This window comes from Canis aureus, chromosome 7, assembly GCF_053574225.1.
Source record: "Canis aureus isolate CA01 chromosome 7, VMU_Caureus_v.1.0, whole genome shotgun sequence".
NCBI classification, from domain to species: domain Eukaryota; kingdom Metazoa; phylum Chordata; class Mammalia; order Carnivora; family Canidae; genus Canis; species Canis aureus.
The window spans coordinates 60,863,519-60,883,219 of record NC_135617.1 but is presented as its reverse complement, the minus strand read 5'-3'; the positions used below and the strand labels follow the sequence as shown (position 1 = coordinate 60,883,219).

General features: G+C 57.4%; 1 protein-coding gene and 1 long non-coding RNA gene across 7 annotated transcripts in view; one reads left to right on the top strand and one right to left on the bottom strand.

Moving 5' to 3' along the window:
• Nucleotides 1-19,701, top strand: part of TTBK1 (tau tubulin kinase 1) — a 42,308-nt gene continuing 22,607 nt past the window's right edge. The window contains exons 1-13 of one of the 6 annotated variants that reach the window (XM_077903935.1): nucleotides 1-232; nucleotides 3,303-3,460; nucleotides 8,603-8,750; nucleotides 8,995-9,068; nucleotides 9,241-9,381; nucleotides 10,171-10,275; nucleotides 10,701-10,766; nucleotides 11,203-11,295; nucleotides 11,381-11,506; nucleotides 12,819-12,973; nucleotides 13,880-14,135; nucleotides 14,337-14,515; nucleotides 17,301-17,862. In XM_077903935.1, the coding sequence (XP_077760061.1) occupies nucleotides 3,353-3,460; nucleotides 8,603-8,750; nucleotides 8,995-9,068; nucleotides 9,241-9,381; nucleotides 10,171-10,275; nucleotides 10,701-10,766; nucleotides 11,203-11,295; nucleotides 11,381-11,506; nucleotides 12,819-12,973; nucleotides 13,880-14,135; nucleotides 14,337-14,515; nucleotides 17,301-17,862 (2,013 nt within the window). In that variant the 5' untranslated portion in view covers nucleotides 1-232; nucleotides 3,303-3,352. Of the gene's footprint in view, nucleotides 233-3,298; nucleotides 3,461-8,602; nucleotides 8,751-8,994; nucleotides 9,069-9,240; nucleotides 9,382-10,170; nucleotides 10,276-10,700; nucleotides 10,767-11,202; nucleotides 11,296-11,380; nucleotides 11,507-12,818; nucleotides 12,974-13,879; nucleotides 14,136-14,336; nucleotides 14,516-17,300; nucleotides 17,863-19,701 lie in introns of all 6 variants that reach the window. The other 5 variants (XM_077903934.1, XM_077903937.1, XM_077903936.1 and 2 more) reach the window with 5 other exon arrangements.
• On the bottom strand, nucleotides 988-3,906 carry LOC144317493 (uncharacterized). The gene is made up of 3 exons (XR_013383510.1): nucleotides 3,516-3,906; nucleotides 2,261-2,305; nucleotides 988-1,150 (listed from the first exon to the last, which is right to left on the bottom strand). It is a non-coding gene; the product is annotated as an uncharacterized LOC144317493 (long non-coding RNA).

Genomic DNA, 19,701 nt, shown 5'->3' with positions numbered 1-19,701 from the left:
CGCTCCGCCGCTGCCTCCGCCGTCGCCCGAGGAGGATCGGGGCCGGGCCGGGCCGGGCGGGGATGATCCCGGGCAGGAGGCCGCCGCCGCCACCGCCGCCGCCGGAGGGAGCGGGCCGCCCCGCGCCGCACTGAGCCGCCCCCGCCCCCGCCCCGCCCCGGCCCCGGGGGATGCGCCGCCCCGAGCCGCTGCCTCCGCCGCCGCAGCCGCAGCCGCAGCGGGCACAGAGCAGGTGAGGCGGGGCGGGGCCGGCGGCGGGCCGGCGGGGTCGGGGCGGGGGCTCCCCTGCGGGCTCCGCGGGCCTCGGCCCGGCTCGCCGCCCAGCGCAGCCTTCCCCAGCTCCCCCTCCCCGGGTCGTGTCCGCCGCGCCGGGCGCCCGCCGCCGGCCTACACAGCCTGGGCCGCGTCCCGAGGCCTGGACTGGCTCCCTGCCCCCGCGGCCCCCAGCGCACACGCCCGCCCTCACCGGCCGGCCCCCACGGCCTCTGCCCCTCGCCTCCCCCTCTGCCCCCGGCCCCGCGGCCTCACCCTGCTGTCACCCTGACCAGCCCTTCCCGGCTGCCGGCTGCCGGCTGCCTCCGCAACCTCGCTCCCTTACCCTCAGGCCCTTCCTCCCTCTGGCCGGCCCCTTACCTACTTCCTCGCCTCTTCGGCAGCGCCCACAAGCCCCTCCCGGGGAACTACCGCTTCCTCACCTGTCATCCCGATGGCTCGCCCCCTGCTTCTGTCTTACCCAACCCCCTCCTCTGCTCCTGTCACCCCCCATCCCATCCCTTCTCCTCTGCCTCCTTCCATACCTCTTCTCACCTGTTCCCACTACCCTCACTGGGCTCCTTTCCCTCTCCTTACCTGAGCTCCCAGGTTCCCACGGACACCTGGTTCACACCTTGCAGAGTTACACATCAACACATCAACCCACACACCATGATGAGTTCCCTCCCTCCTTCTCTTGCTGTCTCTCCCTCTCTGTCTCCCCAACCCCCAACACACACGATTGGCCCACCCTGTCTGACAGATAATCATAAATCCACAAGCCCCTTCGCATGACATACCCATGCCTCCACATACCCAAAGGGTCCTGAGGGGGCAGTAATGGGGCAGCCAAGTTCTTCGTGGCCTGTCATCCAACCAGACTAAGCTGAGTGCAGTCCTGAGAGACAGAGAGTGAGGACGGTGGACAGGAAGAGGCAGGGAACCCCTACTTATCCTCTTGCTACCACTCTTCCTTTTCCCACCTCGCTTGTTCCTTCTAGCCTTGCCCACCTCTAAACTGGTTGGAGCACCCAAATTCTTCTCATTAAGGTATAGAATCCACCATCACAGGGCTGGAAGGCCCATCAGAGATGACAAGTTCAACTGCTCAAGGCTCCCTCCCTACTAGCTCAATTGCTTCTTCCCTCTTGTTTCCACCTTTATTCCAGAACCCCCCACCGTCTACCTCTCCCTTTATTTTGCCCTCTGAATTCCTGATGGCCCATATGCCAGATTGGCAGAAGGTGGGCAGAGGCCTATTTGACATCCCCACAGCTCTAATGCTCTGAAGTTGGGTGGATTGGAGGAAAGAGTCAGCTGAGTCACTTGAAGAAAGACAGGAGAAGAGTGACAGTGTCCCTCTGCATGAAGACCTCTTCTCCACATGTCCCTCACGGCATACCATGACCTGTTGAAGGCTGTCTCTATGCCTTTACTATCCCACACTGCTTCCTGTATCAGGACGGCTAAACACGGGAGCCTTGGGGAGCTATCCCCATCCCAAGGAAAGACAGGCTTGTGGAGTTTCCGCCCCATCCACAGATGCCTTAGTCACTTTCCTCCGCCCCGTCTCCCCTCCACCCAACCTGGTCCCCCAGCCCAGCCTGAGTAACTGCCTTCCAGTTGAGACTCTCCAGGGTCATGGTGAGGGCAGAGCATTGTGCTTGTATGAAGTGTGGGGGGAAGGAAGAGAAGAGAAGATCTTGGTTCCCATTCTGTACAGGATTCACAGCAATCTCACAAAGTGGCCCCCTGCCTATGCACGTGCACATCACAGACAGACGCAAAAAACGAGTATAAACACAAGCAGACGGATGGACAGGCATGGACACAGAGACACACAGACACAGAAAAACACACAAAGACATATACATGCTCACAGAAGGACATATGCGCAGATACACACTCAGACACATACATGTGCACATGCTTAAATTTCCCTGGATGACATCAGCTGGCCTCCCCAACCCTCACAGTTAGGACCCTCTCCTTGACATTCAATTCCTACCTGTGCCAGTGCAACCAGAGCCAGCCTCCTTCCTTCTTGCTGCTCCTGAGCCGAGAGAAAGGTGTGGTCAGAGCTCTCTCAGCACACGCCCACCCCAACCTGCTGCTCCCCATCATTCTTCTTGCCTCCTGTGAGACCTACCCCTTCCCAGTTGTCTCCAAGTCCTCCTCCCCTCTAGTTCAGCCTGTCTCTCTCCCTTGGAGTGGCCGCAGGGCTGCAGTCCCTCTAAAATCTTTGTGCTGGGTCCATCGCTTTACGTTCACCCCATGGCTCACATCCTGGCTTCTGAACACCACGGCTGTCAGCGGGTTGGACTCACCCCTGAGAACGGTGTGTGCCTCACACACCTGCATCCTCCTCACTTAGCACCATCCCCAAGGGGCTGCTGTGTATCTTGATTTCTTGAGTATCCCATCTCCTACGATTGATCAGTGGGTCTCCATCACTCTGGTGTGGGTTTCCCATGGGTTACGCCTTGGTCAGCAGGTCTCCCCTTTTAGTAAGCCTCAGATGCACAGCTCTATGGGCATTTGGTGGCACCTCTGCATGGGAATGTGTGGGTGCCGGGGGCCTTGGATCAAGTCATTCAGATGGGTCCTTCTTGGCCCAGGAGTCCTCTACACAAACATGGGTCCTAGATTAGTATGTTCCCTCCCCCCACCGCACCCCGGGGCGTGGGGCAGAGGGGAGGGGCGTTTAGCAAGTTTTTTCCACCTTAGTTAGCATATCTCTCCCTGTCCCCATAGCCTGTTCACACAGCATTTTCCTCTCCTTTTTTCAACATGTGCGTCCTGTTGCTGGTTTTCACATCCCCGGTTTGTAGTTTGTATCTCCCTTCCCATGGATAGTATTTCTGTCTTCTCCCCTGACCTCCACCTGGGTATTTACACAGCGCTTCCCCCAGTAACCCCTGGAGCATCTGCCCAGTGGGCCCAGGGAAGGAGGCCTGCCTGGAGAATGGCGCTCCCCTCCTCCCTATGGACGAGAGGGTCCAGGGTCGTCGCCTGCCCCACTCATGGCCCCTCCCCACTCCCCCAGGTAGATGGCCCCCCCAGGGCAGGCCCTGCGGACACCCCTCCCTCCGGCTGGCGGATGCAGTGCCTAGCGGCCGCTCTTAAGGACGAAACCAACATGAGTGGGGGAGGGGAGCAGGCCGACATACTGCCGGCCAACTACGTGGTCAAGGACCGCTGGAAGGTGGTGAGTGACCCGGCGGGGGTGGGGACGGGTTGGGGGTGGGGAGAGGCCTGGAGACCTGTTCAAACAGCTGCCCCAACTCCTCTACCCGAAGAGGGAGGTGCCCCTGAGCTCATCTGCATACTGCTGGCGGTCACTATTCTGGCGTACACTTGTGGACAATCGCCTTCTCCCAGCGCCCCCTCTCATCCCTTTCCCTGCTGGGTCACGTTGCTCGGGCCCAGCCTGAAACAACTCCTGGTTGGACGTCGGGGCAGGAGCTGCAGAGCTCCGTGGGGGAGGCGGGCGGCGTGGGGGAGGGGGCTCTTTCCCCTCTGGACCTTGGAGAAGGGCAGTGAGTGTGCATGTGTCCCTCCGCTTCCGCAGAGGACAGAAAGGCCTGGCTTCGGGGAAAGAGGCCCTGCGGGCTGCTCCCACCGCAGCCGCACTCCATCTTCTCCTTCCACCCTCCTCCCCTCACTGGTTCCTGCGGCAGGTGCAACACGCCGAGACTCCATGTCCCAGCGTGCCTTGCTCCTCCAGCCCAGGACTTCAGGCTGTTCGGCCTGCTGGGAGTTGTAGTCTGAGCCTCATCGGGGTTTGGGCCTGGATGGGTGGAGGACCTATGAGGGGTTGGGGGAAAAGGCAGTGTCTGGGGAGCGGGTCCTATTGTAAATCAATCCTTGTCTCCCTCCCCTAACCCCCCTCCCCACCTCTCCTTCCGTCGCTAGCGCTCTGGGTGGCCTCTTATCATTGTGTGGGCAGGATGGTGTAGGGCTGATTGCAGGGTGATGGTGTGTGAGCCTGTGGGTCTGCACCGCGGAGTGGGGAGCCTGGAGGGAAGGAGGGAGAGCAGCACAGGTCTACACTGAGCGTCTGTGTCGGGGTGTGTGGGAGTTGAGGGGGGAAGCTCAGCTCACCTGGGCTGCAGTGTTGAGAGTGGGGCTGGGTGCTATCTGGTCTCCATGGCAACAACCACTCTTTCTGCCAATTTGAGAGGACCAGGGATGGGGCCAAAGCGTTGTCTGAGATGTCTCTGGGATTGGGGGAGGTGGTGGTACCTCAGAGAGCTGAGGGAAGGGGCCATCTAAATCCCAGAGGAACTCCTGAGAGGGAGAGCAACAGGTCAGAAATTGGGGGAGGAGGAACCAGGGCCATAATCAAGGGAATAAGAGTCTGGCAAAATGAGTGTTCCTCCAAGAACCCTCTGGGTCTCCTGTCATGAGAGCTTGGTTTCTGACAGATTGGAGGCAGAAGGTCTTTTGCACTGAAGAGGTGAGAAAAAGATGGTGTTCACATCATACTGAGTTTGAGTCAGAACTTTTCGCTGCTTTTTGAGGGAGCAGGTGGAAGATGAGTGGGGAGAGAAATGGCAGGGGGTCATCGGGGGAAGGGGCGATTGTGCAGTCTTCACTAGGCTGATCTCCGTCCCTGGCTCCTGGAGAGGTTGAGAGAGGGGGCTGCTGGATGCCTCCCCTCAGCCATCTCCCCATGAGGGGTGGGACAGAGACTTGAGGCAGAGCTCGGAAACCAAGAACAAATTGCCCAAAGAGAAAATGAGCTGGCTGGGGAGGAAGGGAGGGGCAGTGGTACCAGGTGGAGTATTTACAAATATGAATGTTTTACTTTTCTTGAGGGGTGCTTCTCAGGATCAGAAGAGCAAATGATACTACTAAGTAAAACAGCATTTGTTTGGAGCACTTGCTGTGGCCAGACTGTGCAAAATGTCTTGTGTGTGTTACCTCCCCAAACAATGGAGTAGATGTTATTACCCCCTTTTCACAGGTGTGGAAACAGGTACAGAGACTAGCTAGCCTGCCAAGTTCTCACGACTGCTGGGTCAGTGGTCCCTAAGCCATACTGCTTCCCAAGATGGAGATGAAGGAGTCTCTGTGACTAGTTCTAGAACAACTCTTTCATTTTACAGAGGAGGAAATGTGGAGGCAAAGACTTTAAGAAACTAACTCCAGGGACGCCTGGGTGGCTCAGGGGTTGAGCATCTGCCTTTGGCTCAGGGCGTGATCCTGGGGTCCAGATAGAGTTGAGTCCAGCATCGGGCTCCCTGCGGAGAGCCTGCTTCTTCCCCTGCCTGTGTTTCTGCCTCTCTCTCTCTCTCTCTCTCTCTCTCTCTCTGTGTGTGTGTGTGTGTGTCTCTCATGTATAAATAACTAAATCTTAAAAAAAAAAAAAAAAAAGAAAGAAACTAACTCCAGGTGACCCAGAGCTGAGCCAGGAAACCAGGTTTCCCTTTTCCTAAGTGAATGCTGGTCCTCTTGTGTCAGATTAGCCCTCCAGTTTAGGTAGTTCCTTTGACAGGGGAGGGGGTCGTGAAAAAAATAGGAGGGGAGGAATAGGGTCAAAGGGAAGAGAAACAGCCTCTGTCTGGAAGTGAAGATGGTAGAGAAATACCATTGGCCACCCTCGGAAATTGGGGAGCAGGTATGGGAAATGTCTTGGCTGCCAGGAGCACTCCTTACACCTCTGGTGAGGATTTTGGAGGCTGGCAGATCTAAGCTTGACTCTCAAGCACTCACACTTTTTTTTTTTTTTTAAGATTTTATTTATTTATTCATGAGAGACACAGAAAGAGAGGCAGAGACACAGGCAGAGGGAAAAGCAAGCTCCATGGACGTGGGACTGGATCCCGAGTCCCCAGGAACACGCCCTGGGCCAAAGGCAGGCACGAAACTGCTGAGCCACCCAGGTGTCCCTTTTTTTTAAGATTTTATTTATTTATTCATAAGAGACAGAGAGAAGCAGAGACCTAGGCAGCAGGAGAAGCAGGCTCCCTGCGGGGAGCCGGATGTGGGACTCGATCCCAGGATCCTGAGATAATGACCTGAGCCAAAGGCAGATGCTCAACCGCTGAGCCACCCACGTGTCCCAAACTCCAGACTTTTAAGCCCTGTGCTATCACCATTTCTTGTGATATCACAGTTAAGAGTGTGAGTTCTGCATGGGATTGCCCGGGTTTAAATGAAACCTGACTTTGCCGCTTACTAGTGGTGTGACCTGGGGCAGAGAATGGAACTCTCTGTGCCATAGTTTTCCTTCTGTGTAAAATGGTGACTCTTATGACCTTCTGCCCTTGTGTTGTCAAGAACCTTAGGGAAGGAGCTGAGATGATGTCTTTGAGTCTAGATCACAGAACCCGAGATGTGATTGTTGGTCCCTCCTCCTCCCCCTTTCCTTCCATGCTCACCTATAACAAGCCATAAAGGATTCTAGAAGATACTAGAATCTCCCCTGAGTTTAAAGTTCTCCAGAGGGAGATATGCCACTGCCTTCCTTGAGTCTGCATCTATCCCCTCCTGACTCTGAGATTCTTCTAGGAGTATGACTTTTGTCTCAAGGAGAGAGAGACTCTGGTTTCAGACTGTTCTTCCTCCTTTCCCTGTCTCCTTCCTGGGCACCAGAGCCTTCCAGATGCAGCCAGACTTCCACTTCTCTTCTAAATCCTCCCTTCATCCTCCTGTCTCTTCCTGGAGTGGTTTCAACTGTAACCTGCTGGGAACTCCCAGTCCTGGGCTCTGCCCTGCCCCCCTTCCACCCTCACCCCCTGCTTCAGCCACCATTAAAGATTTAATGGGATCAGAGCACTGGATAAATGCTAAGGGGAGGGCTTGGAGACACGGGAGGCTCAGAGTCAGTTTACAGGCTGGCTGATGAGAGCGGCCTCTGCCCAATCACTAGCAAGCCCAGCTGTGCTGGTGAGTTAACAAGCCAACAGGAGGCGAGTGAGCATTCTGGAAGATGTTCAGAGAGGACAGGCCACCCATGAGGTGAGTTGTACATCTTTTTTTTTTTTTTTTAAGATTTCATTTATTTATTCATGAAAGACACACAGAGAGAGGCAGAGACACAGGCAGAGAGAGAAGCAGGCTCCATGCAGGGAGCCTGACATGGGACTCGATCCTGGGTCTCTAGGATCAGGCCCTGGGCTGACAGCGGTGCTAAACCGCTGAGCCACCCGGGCTGCCCTGTACATCTTTTTTTAATCAAATGAATCCCAACTTAGAACCCAGCACCTTCTCCTTGTCCCTCATCATTGCCAGTAGCACACAGCCTCTCCAGGAACCCTGGTGCCTCTAACTTGAAATTATTATTATTTTTGTAAAGATTTTATTTATTTATTCATAGAGACAGAGAGAAAGGCAGAGACACAGGCAGAGAGAGAAGCAGGCATCATATAGAGAGCCTGACGTGGGACTCAATCCAGGGTCCCTAGGATCACGCACTGGGCTGCAGGCAGTGGCGGTAAACCACTGCGCCACCAGGGCTGCCCTAACTTGAAATTATTTTAATCCCTCCCCGTAACTCAGCTTTGACTATCTGCCCTTGCCAACTCTTCCTCCGACACAACTCTCCCCTCTGCCTTTTCTCACTGCCTGTCCTGGGATGCTGGAGGAGGAGGGCCTAGAGGGTCAGGTCTGTACTGCCTTGCCCCCTGGGGGGATAGATGGACTGTCCAAACTGCCATTTCCACCATGGTCTCGCAGTGGCCCCTGCCCCCAGGGGAGGCTCATCCTGGTTTGGGGCATCTGACCAGGGCTCTAGGGAGTGCTGTGAGCTTTAGCAGCAGGCCTAGGCAGTGAATACCCTTTGCTGAGTCTCCTCCCCAAATATGCACCCCTCCCCCAGTACTCTCTCCATTTGACACCTGTCAGGATACTGCTAACCCGAGGAAGGGCCAGCTTCTCTGGAGGATCCACTCTGAAGCTGAAAGGTTCTAGAAATTAGTTTTCCTTATGGATGGTGGTTGTTCAATGTAGTCGTGGGAGGGAGGGTGGGGGGCAGTGTGGTATTTCTTGTCCTTCCAGGGAAGAAAAGTTTCAATATGGCCCATGGTCTCTTCAGATCCTACACGGGCTCGTCTCCATGTCTGTATGGAGTCAGAGGTCTCATACCCTCTCCCACCTTGCACTCTGACATCTAACCATGCGTGTGTGTGCATGTGTGTGTGCGCGCGTGAAACCCACTAGGGCTTGGCACTAGGAGAGGAAGTAGGAGCAGTGGTGGTTGGGGCAAGGAAGGGAGACAGGGAGTCCTCCCCTTCAAGGCTAGCCTTAGCCCCCCACCCAGGAAGGGTATGACCCAGCAATGGATGGGATGAGGAGCTGCTGAGTCTGACCCCTGTGTTTCCTATCCCCCTCTTCCATCTTGTAGCTGAAAAAGATCGGGGGCGGAGGCTTTGGTGAGATCTATGAGGCCATGGACCTGCTGACCAGGGAGAACGTGGCCCTCAAGGTGGAGTCAGCCCAGCAGCCCAAGCAGGTCCTCAAGATGGAGGTGGCTGTGCTCAAAAAGCTGCAAGGTGCGGGCCAAGGGCAGGAGGATGCGAGGGGAGAGGTGATGGTTGGAGTTAGGGGCTGTGAGAGAACAGATGGGGATGGTGAGATGGGGCCAGAGTCTAAGGGCGGTGATGGGAAAGGGCCAAAGGGACGTGGTGGGAGAAGTCATCATGCAACCAGGAATCAGGAGTGCACTGGAGATGCCTTAAGATTGGAAGTGAGGGAGAAGGAGTGGGAGTTGGGAGACCCCCTGTCTGTGCCCCACAGGGAAAAGCCACGTGTGCAGGTTCATTGGCTGTGGCCGGAATGAGAAGTTTAATTACGTAGTGATGCAGCTCCAGGTGAGTCCCTGTGGGATCCTCCCTCCACTCTCCCCCAAAAGCTGGGGTCGTGACCACTGGGGTGGGGAGCGGGCACAAAGCTTTGGGGATGAGGCTGGGCCCAGTGTCACAGTGGTGCAGGGTGGAGGGGGCAGGGCAGCTGAGTCTAGCCTGGCCCCGCCACCACCCCCAGGGCCGGAACCTGGCCGACCTGCGCCGCAGCCAGCCGCGAGGCACCTTCACCCTGAGTACCACGCTGCGGCTGGGCAAGCAGATCTTGGAGTCCATTGAGGCCATCCACTCCGTGGGCTTCCTGCACCGGGACATCAAACCGGTGAGGGTGGCGCTACATGACCCCCTCCCCCCGCCCCCCCCCCCCCACCCAGGTCCCGCGGTTTCTCCTCCAGAGCAGTGGTTGGGGCAGGAATAGTCTCTTCTAATACCTGTCCCTTCCTCCTGCTCTCTGCCCGGAGCCCCTTCTCCTCCTCTCCTTGGCCTGCCAAGAGCACACGCCCCTGCCTGGCCCTCTGTTCCTCTCTTCTCTCTTAACCCTTCCCTGATTAGTCCTTGAACTTTGAAAGGTGCAGGGGTTGGAGAATTGAGTGAAAGGGACCAAAGGGCTGGGCTTAGTAAGAAATTCCAAGTAGCCGATTCTGTGGCATCTTGGATCTTGGTGTTGTAAAAACCTCCAATTTAAGTAAGGGGTAAAAACTGAGGTCCAGAAAGATTGGTTGAATGGCCCAAGGTCACATGGCAAGAACAACGCAGGTCTTCTGCTGCTTTAGAGCAAGACAGTGACACTAAGCCACACTACCCTGCTGGGGAGCCTCAAGGATTGAGGGCTGGACACACACACCTCAGTTCAACCCCCAGCTGGGTCATCACTTGCTGTGTGATCTTGGAGAACCCCTGGAAGCTCTTTGACCCTCGGCCTCCTCATCTCTAAAATCTCTCAAGTTCTCATCTCACTGTGATAGAGGGCGATCCCACCTGCTTCTTGGATGCGATGCCATGACCTTCGATAGTACATGATGGTGTTTACTCCTAAACACATGTCTGGGGGCCCCATGAGGTGGGCCATTTGGGTCTGGAACCCCACGGTCACAGCTCCTATCTTCCCCAGTCAAACTTTGCCATGGGCAGGCTGCCTTCTACCTACAGAAAGTGCTACATGTTGGACTTCGGGCTGGCCCGGCAGTATACCAACACCACAGGGGACGTTCGGCCTGTGAGTACTGCCGCTCACGGGAACCTCTGGCCTCCTTGCTTGACTCCCTGACCTGGAAACCCTCCACCAACTTCTCCTTGCAGCTGCCTAGACAGGCCCCGCCTGGGTTCAGTATGAGCAGCACCCAGCTCAGTCTATACTTGGCCTGTCCCCTGGCTCTGAGCTCTTGGTGGATGTCATATCCACACCGTGTGACCTGGCTGCCTACCCCAGTTGGGAATGGATAAGGGACCGTGAACAGGGGCAGGAGGCAGGTGTACAGCTGGGCTTGGTGTGGCAGGCCTGCTGCTGATCGGGCCAACGTGGGGGCTGGATTGGAGGCAGTCAGCGTTAAAGTAGGTGGAGTTAGGCTCAGTAAGCAGGGTTGAGATGTGGTCCAAGTCAGGGGCAGTGGGTGAGGGTCCTGCTGTGTTCTCTTTTCACAGCCCCGGAATGTGGCCGGGTTTCGAGGGACTGTTCGTTATGCCTCAGTCAATGCCCACAAGAACCGGGTGAGTGGCAGAGCTGGGCCTGAGGATGCAGGGGCATTGGGGCCCGGGGTCGGAGGCAGAGTGTGCAGCAGAGGAAGAGGGTAGGGCAGGCACGGGGTGGGGTGGGGAGAGAAGTATGGGGCAGGAGCTGGAAGCTGCCCCACCAGAGACCAGGGCTGAGGAAGGTTCTGCTGCCATCTCCCCATGACTTCCCCTTCTTCCTTATTTTTTGGGATTCCCTCCTCTCTGTTTGTACCATTAGTCTGTGTGGGCTGACAAGGCACAGACAGAAGTTTTAACACTGGGATTCTACGTGTCTTGGAGGGTCAGGGATAGAGCCGTGGTTTCAGGGAGACTCAGGTCTGCCCAGGGGGATTTGGGTGTTAGGTGCCCCCTCCTCAGTCCCAGGGAAGGGCCTGATAGCTGTGGATGACTCCCCTCACCCCCCTACCCCCAGGAGATGGGCCGCCACGATGACCTGTGGTCCCTCTTCTACATGCTGGTGGAGTTTGCAGTGGGCCAGCTGCCTTGGAGGAAGATCAAGGACAAGGTGAGCCCTGTGCAGCTGGGTCTGAGGAGGCGGAGGGGGAGTGGGGGCACTGGGGCTCCATCACCCCGTGCCGTCTTGCCTCCAGGAGCAGGTAGGGATGATCAAGGAGAAGTATGAGCATCGGATGCTGCTGAAGCACATGCCTTCCGAGTTCCACCTCTTCCTGGACCACATCGCCAGCCTTGACTACTTCACCAAGCCTGATTACCAGGTGGGAGCTGCCACCTGGCCTCTGTATCCCTGGACACCTCTCTGGGGGTGACTGTCCCCAGCAGCACCCATACTGCCGAGGCCCCACTCCCCTGCCAGCTTAGCCTGTGCATCTCTCCCTGGTCCTCAAACTGCATGAAACTGTTTTGTGCTCCTGTAAATGGCATTCATAGCTAAGATTTATCAACAGCTGACCCTGTTCTCAGTGCTTCTCATGCATTCACTCACTTAAACTTCAAAACAAGTCTTTGGTGATAATGTGTGTCCCTTATGTTATTATCCCAACACTTAACAGTTAATAAAGCCAAAGCTTTCATGTATTTTACACCAAAACTCTGCGTTGTCCCCAATTCATAGATGAGGAAACTAAAGCCTGATAGCATGGCTGGGAACAGGGGTGGGCTCGGGCACATCTTCTGACTCCCAAGCCCAGTGCTTTTTCCAGGGTGCCACCATCACATCCCTAGGGGACTCACCGAGCCTGACAGGAGAAGGGGGATACATCAGCAATGTTCTGCCCAGGACCCACTATGTGTCAGGCACAAATCTCCATGCCACAGGGAACACAGCAACAGGCACACGGTGGGCCCCCAGTGAAATGGGGCCTGCCAGCAGAAAAAACCCACCCTGCATTCTGGAGAGAGCTAAGTCAGAAGCGGAGTGGGCTGGGGGCCTGTAGGTGCCCACCACGTCCTGAGCCTAGAGCCCTGGCTGTTGGCAGAGATGGCTCACTTGGACAACAGAAGGTCCTGCCTCCCCCTCCCCCAGTTATCCTCCTGGGGTTCCCCAGCCCAGACAGCTGCTAAGCGAGCACAGGAGAGCACAGGGTGTGCTGACTGCTAGGAATGTAGAGCGGCAGATCGGGGAGTGTGTGGGTGGGGGAATCAGGGAAGGTGTCCTAGAGGAGAGGACTGGTGGTTAAGGCAGTGCAGGTAGAGGAAGCAGCTCGTGCAGAAGCATGACCCCAGGTGGTGGCTCTGGGAAACTACTGGAGCTTTCGGGCTGCTGAGGCTCCCCCTGAGATGGTGGGAATGGCAGATCAGGCCAGGGATGGGGAGCAGGGGACAGATCTCATAGGGCTTGTGTCCAGCCAGGGGGGGCTCAAACCAAGATGGTAATTTGCATGCTGATTTGCATATCGTGTGCATGTTTTCATTTAAAATCAATGTGCCCTTCTCCTTCCAGTGCTCCCTCTTGGCCCATCCCTGTCCTGGAAGGTCCCTCTCTTCCCCCTGCAGTCCCGGCCACTGCCCCCTCCTCCTGGCTAGCCCCAGGGTCACCTCTCTGTCCTCCCGCCACCCCCACCCCTGCAGTTGATCATGTCGGTGTTTGAGAACAGCATGAAGGAGCGGGGCATCGCTGAGAATGAGGCTTTTGACTGGGAGAAGGCAGGCACCGATGCCCTCCTGTCGACAAGCACCTCCACTCCACCCCAGCAGAACACCCGGCAGACGGCAGCCATGTTTGGGTGAGTCTTGGGAGGGACGATGGCCTGGAGGGGGGCGAGGTGACCCCTGCCTTGTACTGTCACCTCAAAAGCCAGCCCTCTCCTTCTCTTTCTACCTGGACACACCTGGCTGTCTTTCCTATTCTTGGTGCTCAACAGTGGGGTTCTCGAACCCCAGGCAGTGGTGCCACATCTCCACCTTCAATCTGGGGACAGAGTGGTCATCCTCCTTTGGATTTTTGACCTTACTGGGGAGTGGGGAGCCCTGAGTGAAATGACCTGAGCCCCACAGTTTGTTTCTGTTGCTCACAGGTATTCATTTAGTGGACATGTCTTGAGCCCTGGCACCAGGGCCTGTGGGTGTCAGAGAAAAAACTTGCAGCCCCTGCCTTCAGAGTGCTCTCAGTTGGGTCTGGGATACTTGTAATGGACAGGTGTCAGTGATACCAGAACCATGTGACACGCACAAAGACAGAGGCACCAGGGAGGGGCCAGAGTGAGGAAGGGCCCCACCCCCACCCCCGGGGGGGGGGGGGGGGAAGAGCCAGGGGGAGACATGGGCAGGGGCTCCAGGAAAGAGACTCAGCACATCGAGGTGCATGGACCACTCAAGGAATTCCAAAGTGCTTCTTCTCTTTAGACCCACTCCTGGCCTAAATGAGGTCAGCCAGTGAACTACCATGGAAATCTGGCAGCGCCTGCAAAGTAATGGGTCTCCTGGAGTGAGAGGGTGAAGTGGTGCTGAGCTCATGCTGGGCAGCCACCTTTGTAGTCCTGTGCAGGCCTGAGAGGGCCTGGGGATGCCCCCATCCCGGCCGAGGCCCCTCCTGTGCCCACTCCCAGGGGTGGCAGTGATCTGCAGGGCCTGTGCTGGTAGGAGAGAGCACCCCTGCCAGCCTTGCCCACGGCCCCTCCCGGCCTCTCCAGGGTGGTCAACGTGACGCCGGTGCCCGGGGACCTGCTCCGGGAGAACACCGAGGACGTGCTGCAGGGCGAGCACCTGAGTGACCAGGAGAACGCACCCCCCATCTTGCCTGGGCGGCCCCCTGAGGGGCTGGGTCCCGGCCCCCACCTGGCCCCCCATCCTGGGGGTCCCGAGGCTGAAGTCTGGGAGGAGACGGATGTCAACCGGAACAAACTCCGAATCAACATCAGCAAAGTAACTGCAGCCAGAGAGAAGGACGTGGGTGGCCTCCCCCTGCTCCCACCCTGGTTCCCGGCCCGTGGCCCCCGTCCCACCCCTCATGTGTGCCCACTCCCTAGCCACCCTGCATCCGCGGCCTCGCCCCCTGCCAGGATCACCGGCGTCGACCTCCCTACATCTCCTTCACCCTGGGAAAACCACCCTATCGGCCCTGGTTCATGGGACTCCCCTCTCCTGCAGACCCCTTGTGTGGTGGAAGAGGAGCAGAGCCGAGGTGTGGGGGTCCCTAGCTCTCCGGTGCGCGCCCCTCCGGACTCACCAACAACCCCAGTCCGTTCTCTTCGCTACCGGAGGGTCAACAGCCCTGAGTCCGAGAGGCTCTCCACAGCCGATGGGCGGGTGGAGCTGCATGAGAGGAGGTAGGTGTGCGGCCAGGAGTCACCCAAGGGCGCCCTGGTCCCTTCAGCCTTCACGCAGCTGGTCTCGGTCAGTGGGAAAGATCGGACATGAGGGGGAGATGGGCAGGGACCCTGGGAGTGTTCAGGCGGCTCCATGTGGGCCTGGGGTCAGACTTGGTTAGTGAGTGACTGAGGCATGGGAGGGCCTGGGGAGGGATGGGGGTGGGGGTCCACGGGCCAGGAACCAGAGTAGGAGCATCTTGTGCCATGGAGGGATGTGAGGTGGAGGCAGGCTGCAGGAGGGGTAGGCCCTGGGAGGAGGTGAGGGACGAGTTGCTCGGTGGGTGTGCTTCTAGAACCTCACCCTGGAGACTAATTACAGATGCCTCAAAGCAGCTGACTAAGCATCCTTCAACTTTGAGGGAGGGGCCTGGGAGGAGAGCCCAGGGAGTGCTCTGCTCCAAGAGGGAGGGAATCAAGTTTTTGGGGTCAGGGCTCAGGGGTCTGAATATCACAGGAGGGCCTGGTTGGTGGGACAGAGAATTTAGAACCAAAAGGAACCTACAGAATGGAGGGAGGTGAGGGTGGCCCATGGCCATCAGAGACCAGAGTCTGAACCCACCTGAGATCCGGTGGGTGGGACAACTTTGGGTAGGAAGGGCCTCTGAGAGATGTCCCCATTCTCTTTTGGCTCTGGATGGGGCTTCACCACTCAGCAGGGCTGCTGTCTCCTTTGCACCACTAAAGGGGTCTTTTCCCAAGGCCCAGCTCAGGAGGATGGGGGTCCTCTTTCCCAACCACTCAGCGTGCCTTCTCAGCCGTGCCTCACCCACAGCTCCTCCTCTGGATCCTCCTCCCAGCTGCACCCTGCCTCTGGGATGGGACACAGTGCCCCTTTGGTGTGTGGCAATGCTCAAGACAGGAGAAACTTGTGCCAGTCCCCGCAGCCACCACAGTCCCTGCACCCATATGGGCTCTGTGCTCAGGTGGCCAACAGCCCTCACACATGCACTCACACTCATGCAGGTTGGCCTCCCTGGGACTGAAGACCGAGTTTGTGTCCATGGTAGCCCAGAGGGTTCAGGAAACAAGCAGAGCTGAGGAACAGCAGTGTGGAAGGGATGTCAGTGAAGAAGAGAGGTGGGAATGCCCTGAACAGACAGTCCTAAAGAGCAAATTGGTTTAACTCCGAGCGAACCCTTGTTTCAGGGATGGATGGGCTGAAGAGAGATTTTTCTGGAAGGGAAGGTTCAGGATCTTGTAGACAGGGCAGAGGGTTTGGTTTGGGTGGGCTCTGGGGCTCTTGGGAGCAGGAAAAGGCATGAAGCAGATGAGATTGGCTGCCTACATTCCCCCCATTTCTCCAACCTCCCCCCAACCCTCGCCCCTCTCTTCCATTGGCACACTCTCTCCTTTATGTCTGTCAAAACAAACCACGCTCTGAGGAAAAATAGCCACATCAGCCATTTACATGGGAGACCCTGGGTGGCCTCCCTCAGGAATGTATGTATTTTAAGCCTTATTAAATCAATAAAAAGCTTGTGGAGAGGGAGGAGATAGGTCCCGCAGACCAGGATGGGAGGATGTTGAAAAAGCCCCACAGTGGCTCTGAGCTGTACCCCTTTCTCTCCCAGGCTTGAGGCTGGGGGAGAATAAAAGCCAGCCCTCTGCCCACAGCCTGAGTGTGAGCGTGTGCACAACCCCAAGGGAGCTAAACCTCCATGGTTCCCAGTGGGGACACCCTGGTATTTGTGTAGCTTCCTACAACCAGCAAAACTTTGACCTTGGGGCAAGTACCTACCCTACCTCAAGATGAGAATCTCTGGAAGTAATCTGAGGTTCACAGCACAGTGTCAGGTGATAGCAAGAGATGCCCCAAGGTAGGGTCACTGCCCCAGAGTGAAAAGTCAGATGGGGCCCAGTCCTTGCCTGACAGAGCTCTTGGCCTCCTGGGGAGGCAGATATGTAAACACACGTGCTCTGCTCTGGGCTGAGAGGGGTACACAGACAGCGCTGGGAAGGCAAACTAGCCCACCAAGCAGAATGGGGAAACTCCCCATAGGAGGTGACAGCCGAGCCAGGTGAGGCAGCAAAGAGGGGAAAGTCCAGCCGTGTGGAGACAGTGGCGTACATAACCGCACAGAAGTGTGAGCACACAGGCAGTTTGGGGAAAAGCCAGTGAATCTGAGATGGGTCTGGTTAGGAGCATGGTGAACCTGGGCCTTAGCCTGGCCACCTCAGTGCCAGACTAAGGAATATGGACTTTCCTTGGGACTGGGAGCCACTGGACTTTGTTGGGGGTGGTGAAACCAGCCAGGCAGGCCTGGAGGGTGGTGGTAGAAGAAGCTAGAAAAACCAACTACCAACTCAAGGGCCAGGTGGGTGTGTGTGCCCTGATGGCAGCAGGAGGGAGCCTCGGATGGAGTGTGAGCACTGGACTGGGAGCATGAAGTTGGCTTTAGGGAGATTAAGAGTTTCCAGGGTGGTCCAGAAGAGAGCGTTCTTCGGGCACAGGAACCAGGTTTTCTTTTCTGCATGTTTGTATTTCTGGAATGCAGTAAACATTCATTTACGTGTGTTGAGTGAATGTATGAATGAACGAATGAATGAATGAATGAACGAATGGGATCTTTAGGGAGAGTGAGGTGGGGGGAGAGGGACGGTAACCCAGGAAGTAAGCAGGCCTGGCCCAGGGTGGGAGACATGCTGTGGTCAGTAGTTTCCAGGCCTTACCCGGCCGCCTACTTGGGCTCCTTGGAGATTCAGAGGGGCCGGGCACTGAGCCTCACTTGGGCTGGCTTCGCAGGTCACGAATGGATCTGCCCGGCTCTCCGTCCCGCCAGGCCTGCTCCTCACAGCCGGCCCAGATGCTGTCAGTGGACACGGGTCACCCGGACCGGCAGGCCAGCGGCCGCATGGACGTGTCAGCCTCCGTGGAACAGGAGGCCCTTAGCAACGCCTTCCGCTCGGTGCCGCTGGCCGAGGAGGAGGACTTTGACAGCAAGGAGTGGGTTATCATTGACAAGGAGACAGAGCTCAAGGACTTCCCCCCGGGCGCCGAGCCCAGCACGTCGGGCACCACGGACGAGGAGCCCGAGGAGCTGCGGCCACTGCCGGAGGAGGGCGAGGAGCGGCGGAGGCCGGGGGCAGAGGCTGCCGTCAGGCCCCGGGGCCGAGGCATGCAGACGCTGGCTGAGGAGGACCCTCGCCTGACTCCCTTCCAGCCCCTCCCACCCCAGCTGAGCCAGGCGGAAGGCCGGTCAGAGATGTCACAGCCCCCCACGCCTGGCAGCCCTTCCCACTCGCCCCTGCACTCTGGACCCCGCCCTCGTCGGAGAGAGTCGGATCCCACCGGCCCGCAGAGACAGGTAAGGCTGGGCTTGCACCCCATTCCCTACCCCTGGATGCCCGTAGCTTTTGCCTGGAGTGCTCCCCACGTACTCCCTGTGTGCTCCACAAGGGCTACTGACGAAGCACCCAACAGTTGTAGGCTGTGATGAAAGTAGACAGGTGTAAGGGTACAAAACCATACTTGGGGGACAGTCGAAGCTTCCCAGGGGAAGCGCCCTCCACGTTCTGAGTTGAGTCTTGCATTATGAGCAGTGCAGTCAGGTGACAAAGCAGGAGAAAGGCCTCCCAGGCCAAGGGGACCGTGTGCTGATTACATGTTGCAAAGCAGGGGAGGTTGCCAAGGAGGTCTCTGGCCCCATCCCAGAGGGCCTTGGGGTGAAGCTAAAAGATTAGGGTTTGATTCTGAAGGCTCGGTAAACCACCCAAGGCTTTTAAAGAGGGGTGTGAGGTGATCACATTGGTACTCTTAACTGATCCCTCTGGCTGCTGTATGAAAACGGATGAAAGGGCACAGAACTACGAGCAGGAAGGCCACGCGGCAGGCGCCTGCAGGAGAGTGCCCTGATGGCTTGGACCAAGGCAGGGGGCTCTGGATGCGGGGCAGGGTGGACAGGAGCAAGAGGTGTCCGGGAAAGGGTGGAGGCTGTGAGCAGGGGGTTCTCGGCCGATGACAGCAGTGCCGTCACTGAGCACTTTTGATGGGCTGTGGAGAGACAAGGAGGTGATGCTGGAGGGCTCCAGGGCTGTGCCGCGTTCCACTCAGTCACCGCACGTTAGGTGGCTCTGCAAAATGCCAGGGGGCAGGGGCAGGGGCAGTTCTGCTGCGTGCTCGGATTGGGAAGCCTAGCCTGGGAGCATGCGGGTGCCTCCAAGAAGGGCAGCTCCAGGCAGGGCTGTGTTCAGGCCCCACCCCCTCGTCTCTTGGAGAGAGCCTCTGAGCTGAGGTCCTTGGGGGTGTGCATCCTAGCTGTGCCCTGGACTCTGGAAAATTGAGGGCTCAGAAAGTGGGAACTCTGAGCCCCCAACCGGAGAGGTCCTAGCCAACCTGAGCTGGAGGCTCAGCCAGGGCAGGGTGTGGGGCCAGCAGACTGACCGTGTTGGGGACATTCTTCCCACCGGGGCAGCACATCTGCCCGGCTCCCCTCTGATTTTTTCCTGCACTCATTCATTTGCTCAGTAGCTAGTCCTTCTACACTTCCTGAGCTTCTAGCCTCTGCTGGGCACCAGACGCCTCAAAGGTCATGTGGTCCCACCAGAAATGCAGAGTTGCAGAGGGAGACTGACCATTGGTGGCACAGGGTAGAGAGACAACCCAAAATCCAAGTCAGGAGGCTGAGGCTCTGGACCTGGGCTTTCTGCTGGTCGCCTTCTGGTGACTGCGGGCCACTTGGGTCTCAGAGAGGGAGCTGAGCTATCTGGGAGGTTTTCCTTACCTTCAGATTCCTTCCAGGTCCTGGAAAATGTCCTTCCGCTGGGGGAGTCCCGCCAAGGAGGTAGGGAGAGAGAATTGGGGAGGTGGGCATGATCCTCTTGGAGAGTCTCAGTGTTTTGGGGTCAGGTTCTGCTTGTGCCGAGGGCAGGTGATGAGCTATATGTATCTGGAGGGGGTGTTAGGTGTTTGCAGGCCTTGGTTCCCCCACAGCCCTAGCAGCGAAGTTGGTTAGCATTCTTCAGCTGTGTGTGTGTGTTGCCGTGTCTGCTTAGCTCAGGAGTGCACTTTGGGGCAGGTTGTGCACACAGTAGCATGTCTACTGGGCATGCAGTAGGTCTGCGGGAGCACAGAGAACCCCAGAAGCTGGGATGGCAAAGCTGGAGGGCTGATAATAATCAGAGCAATGATCCCAGTGACAGCGACC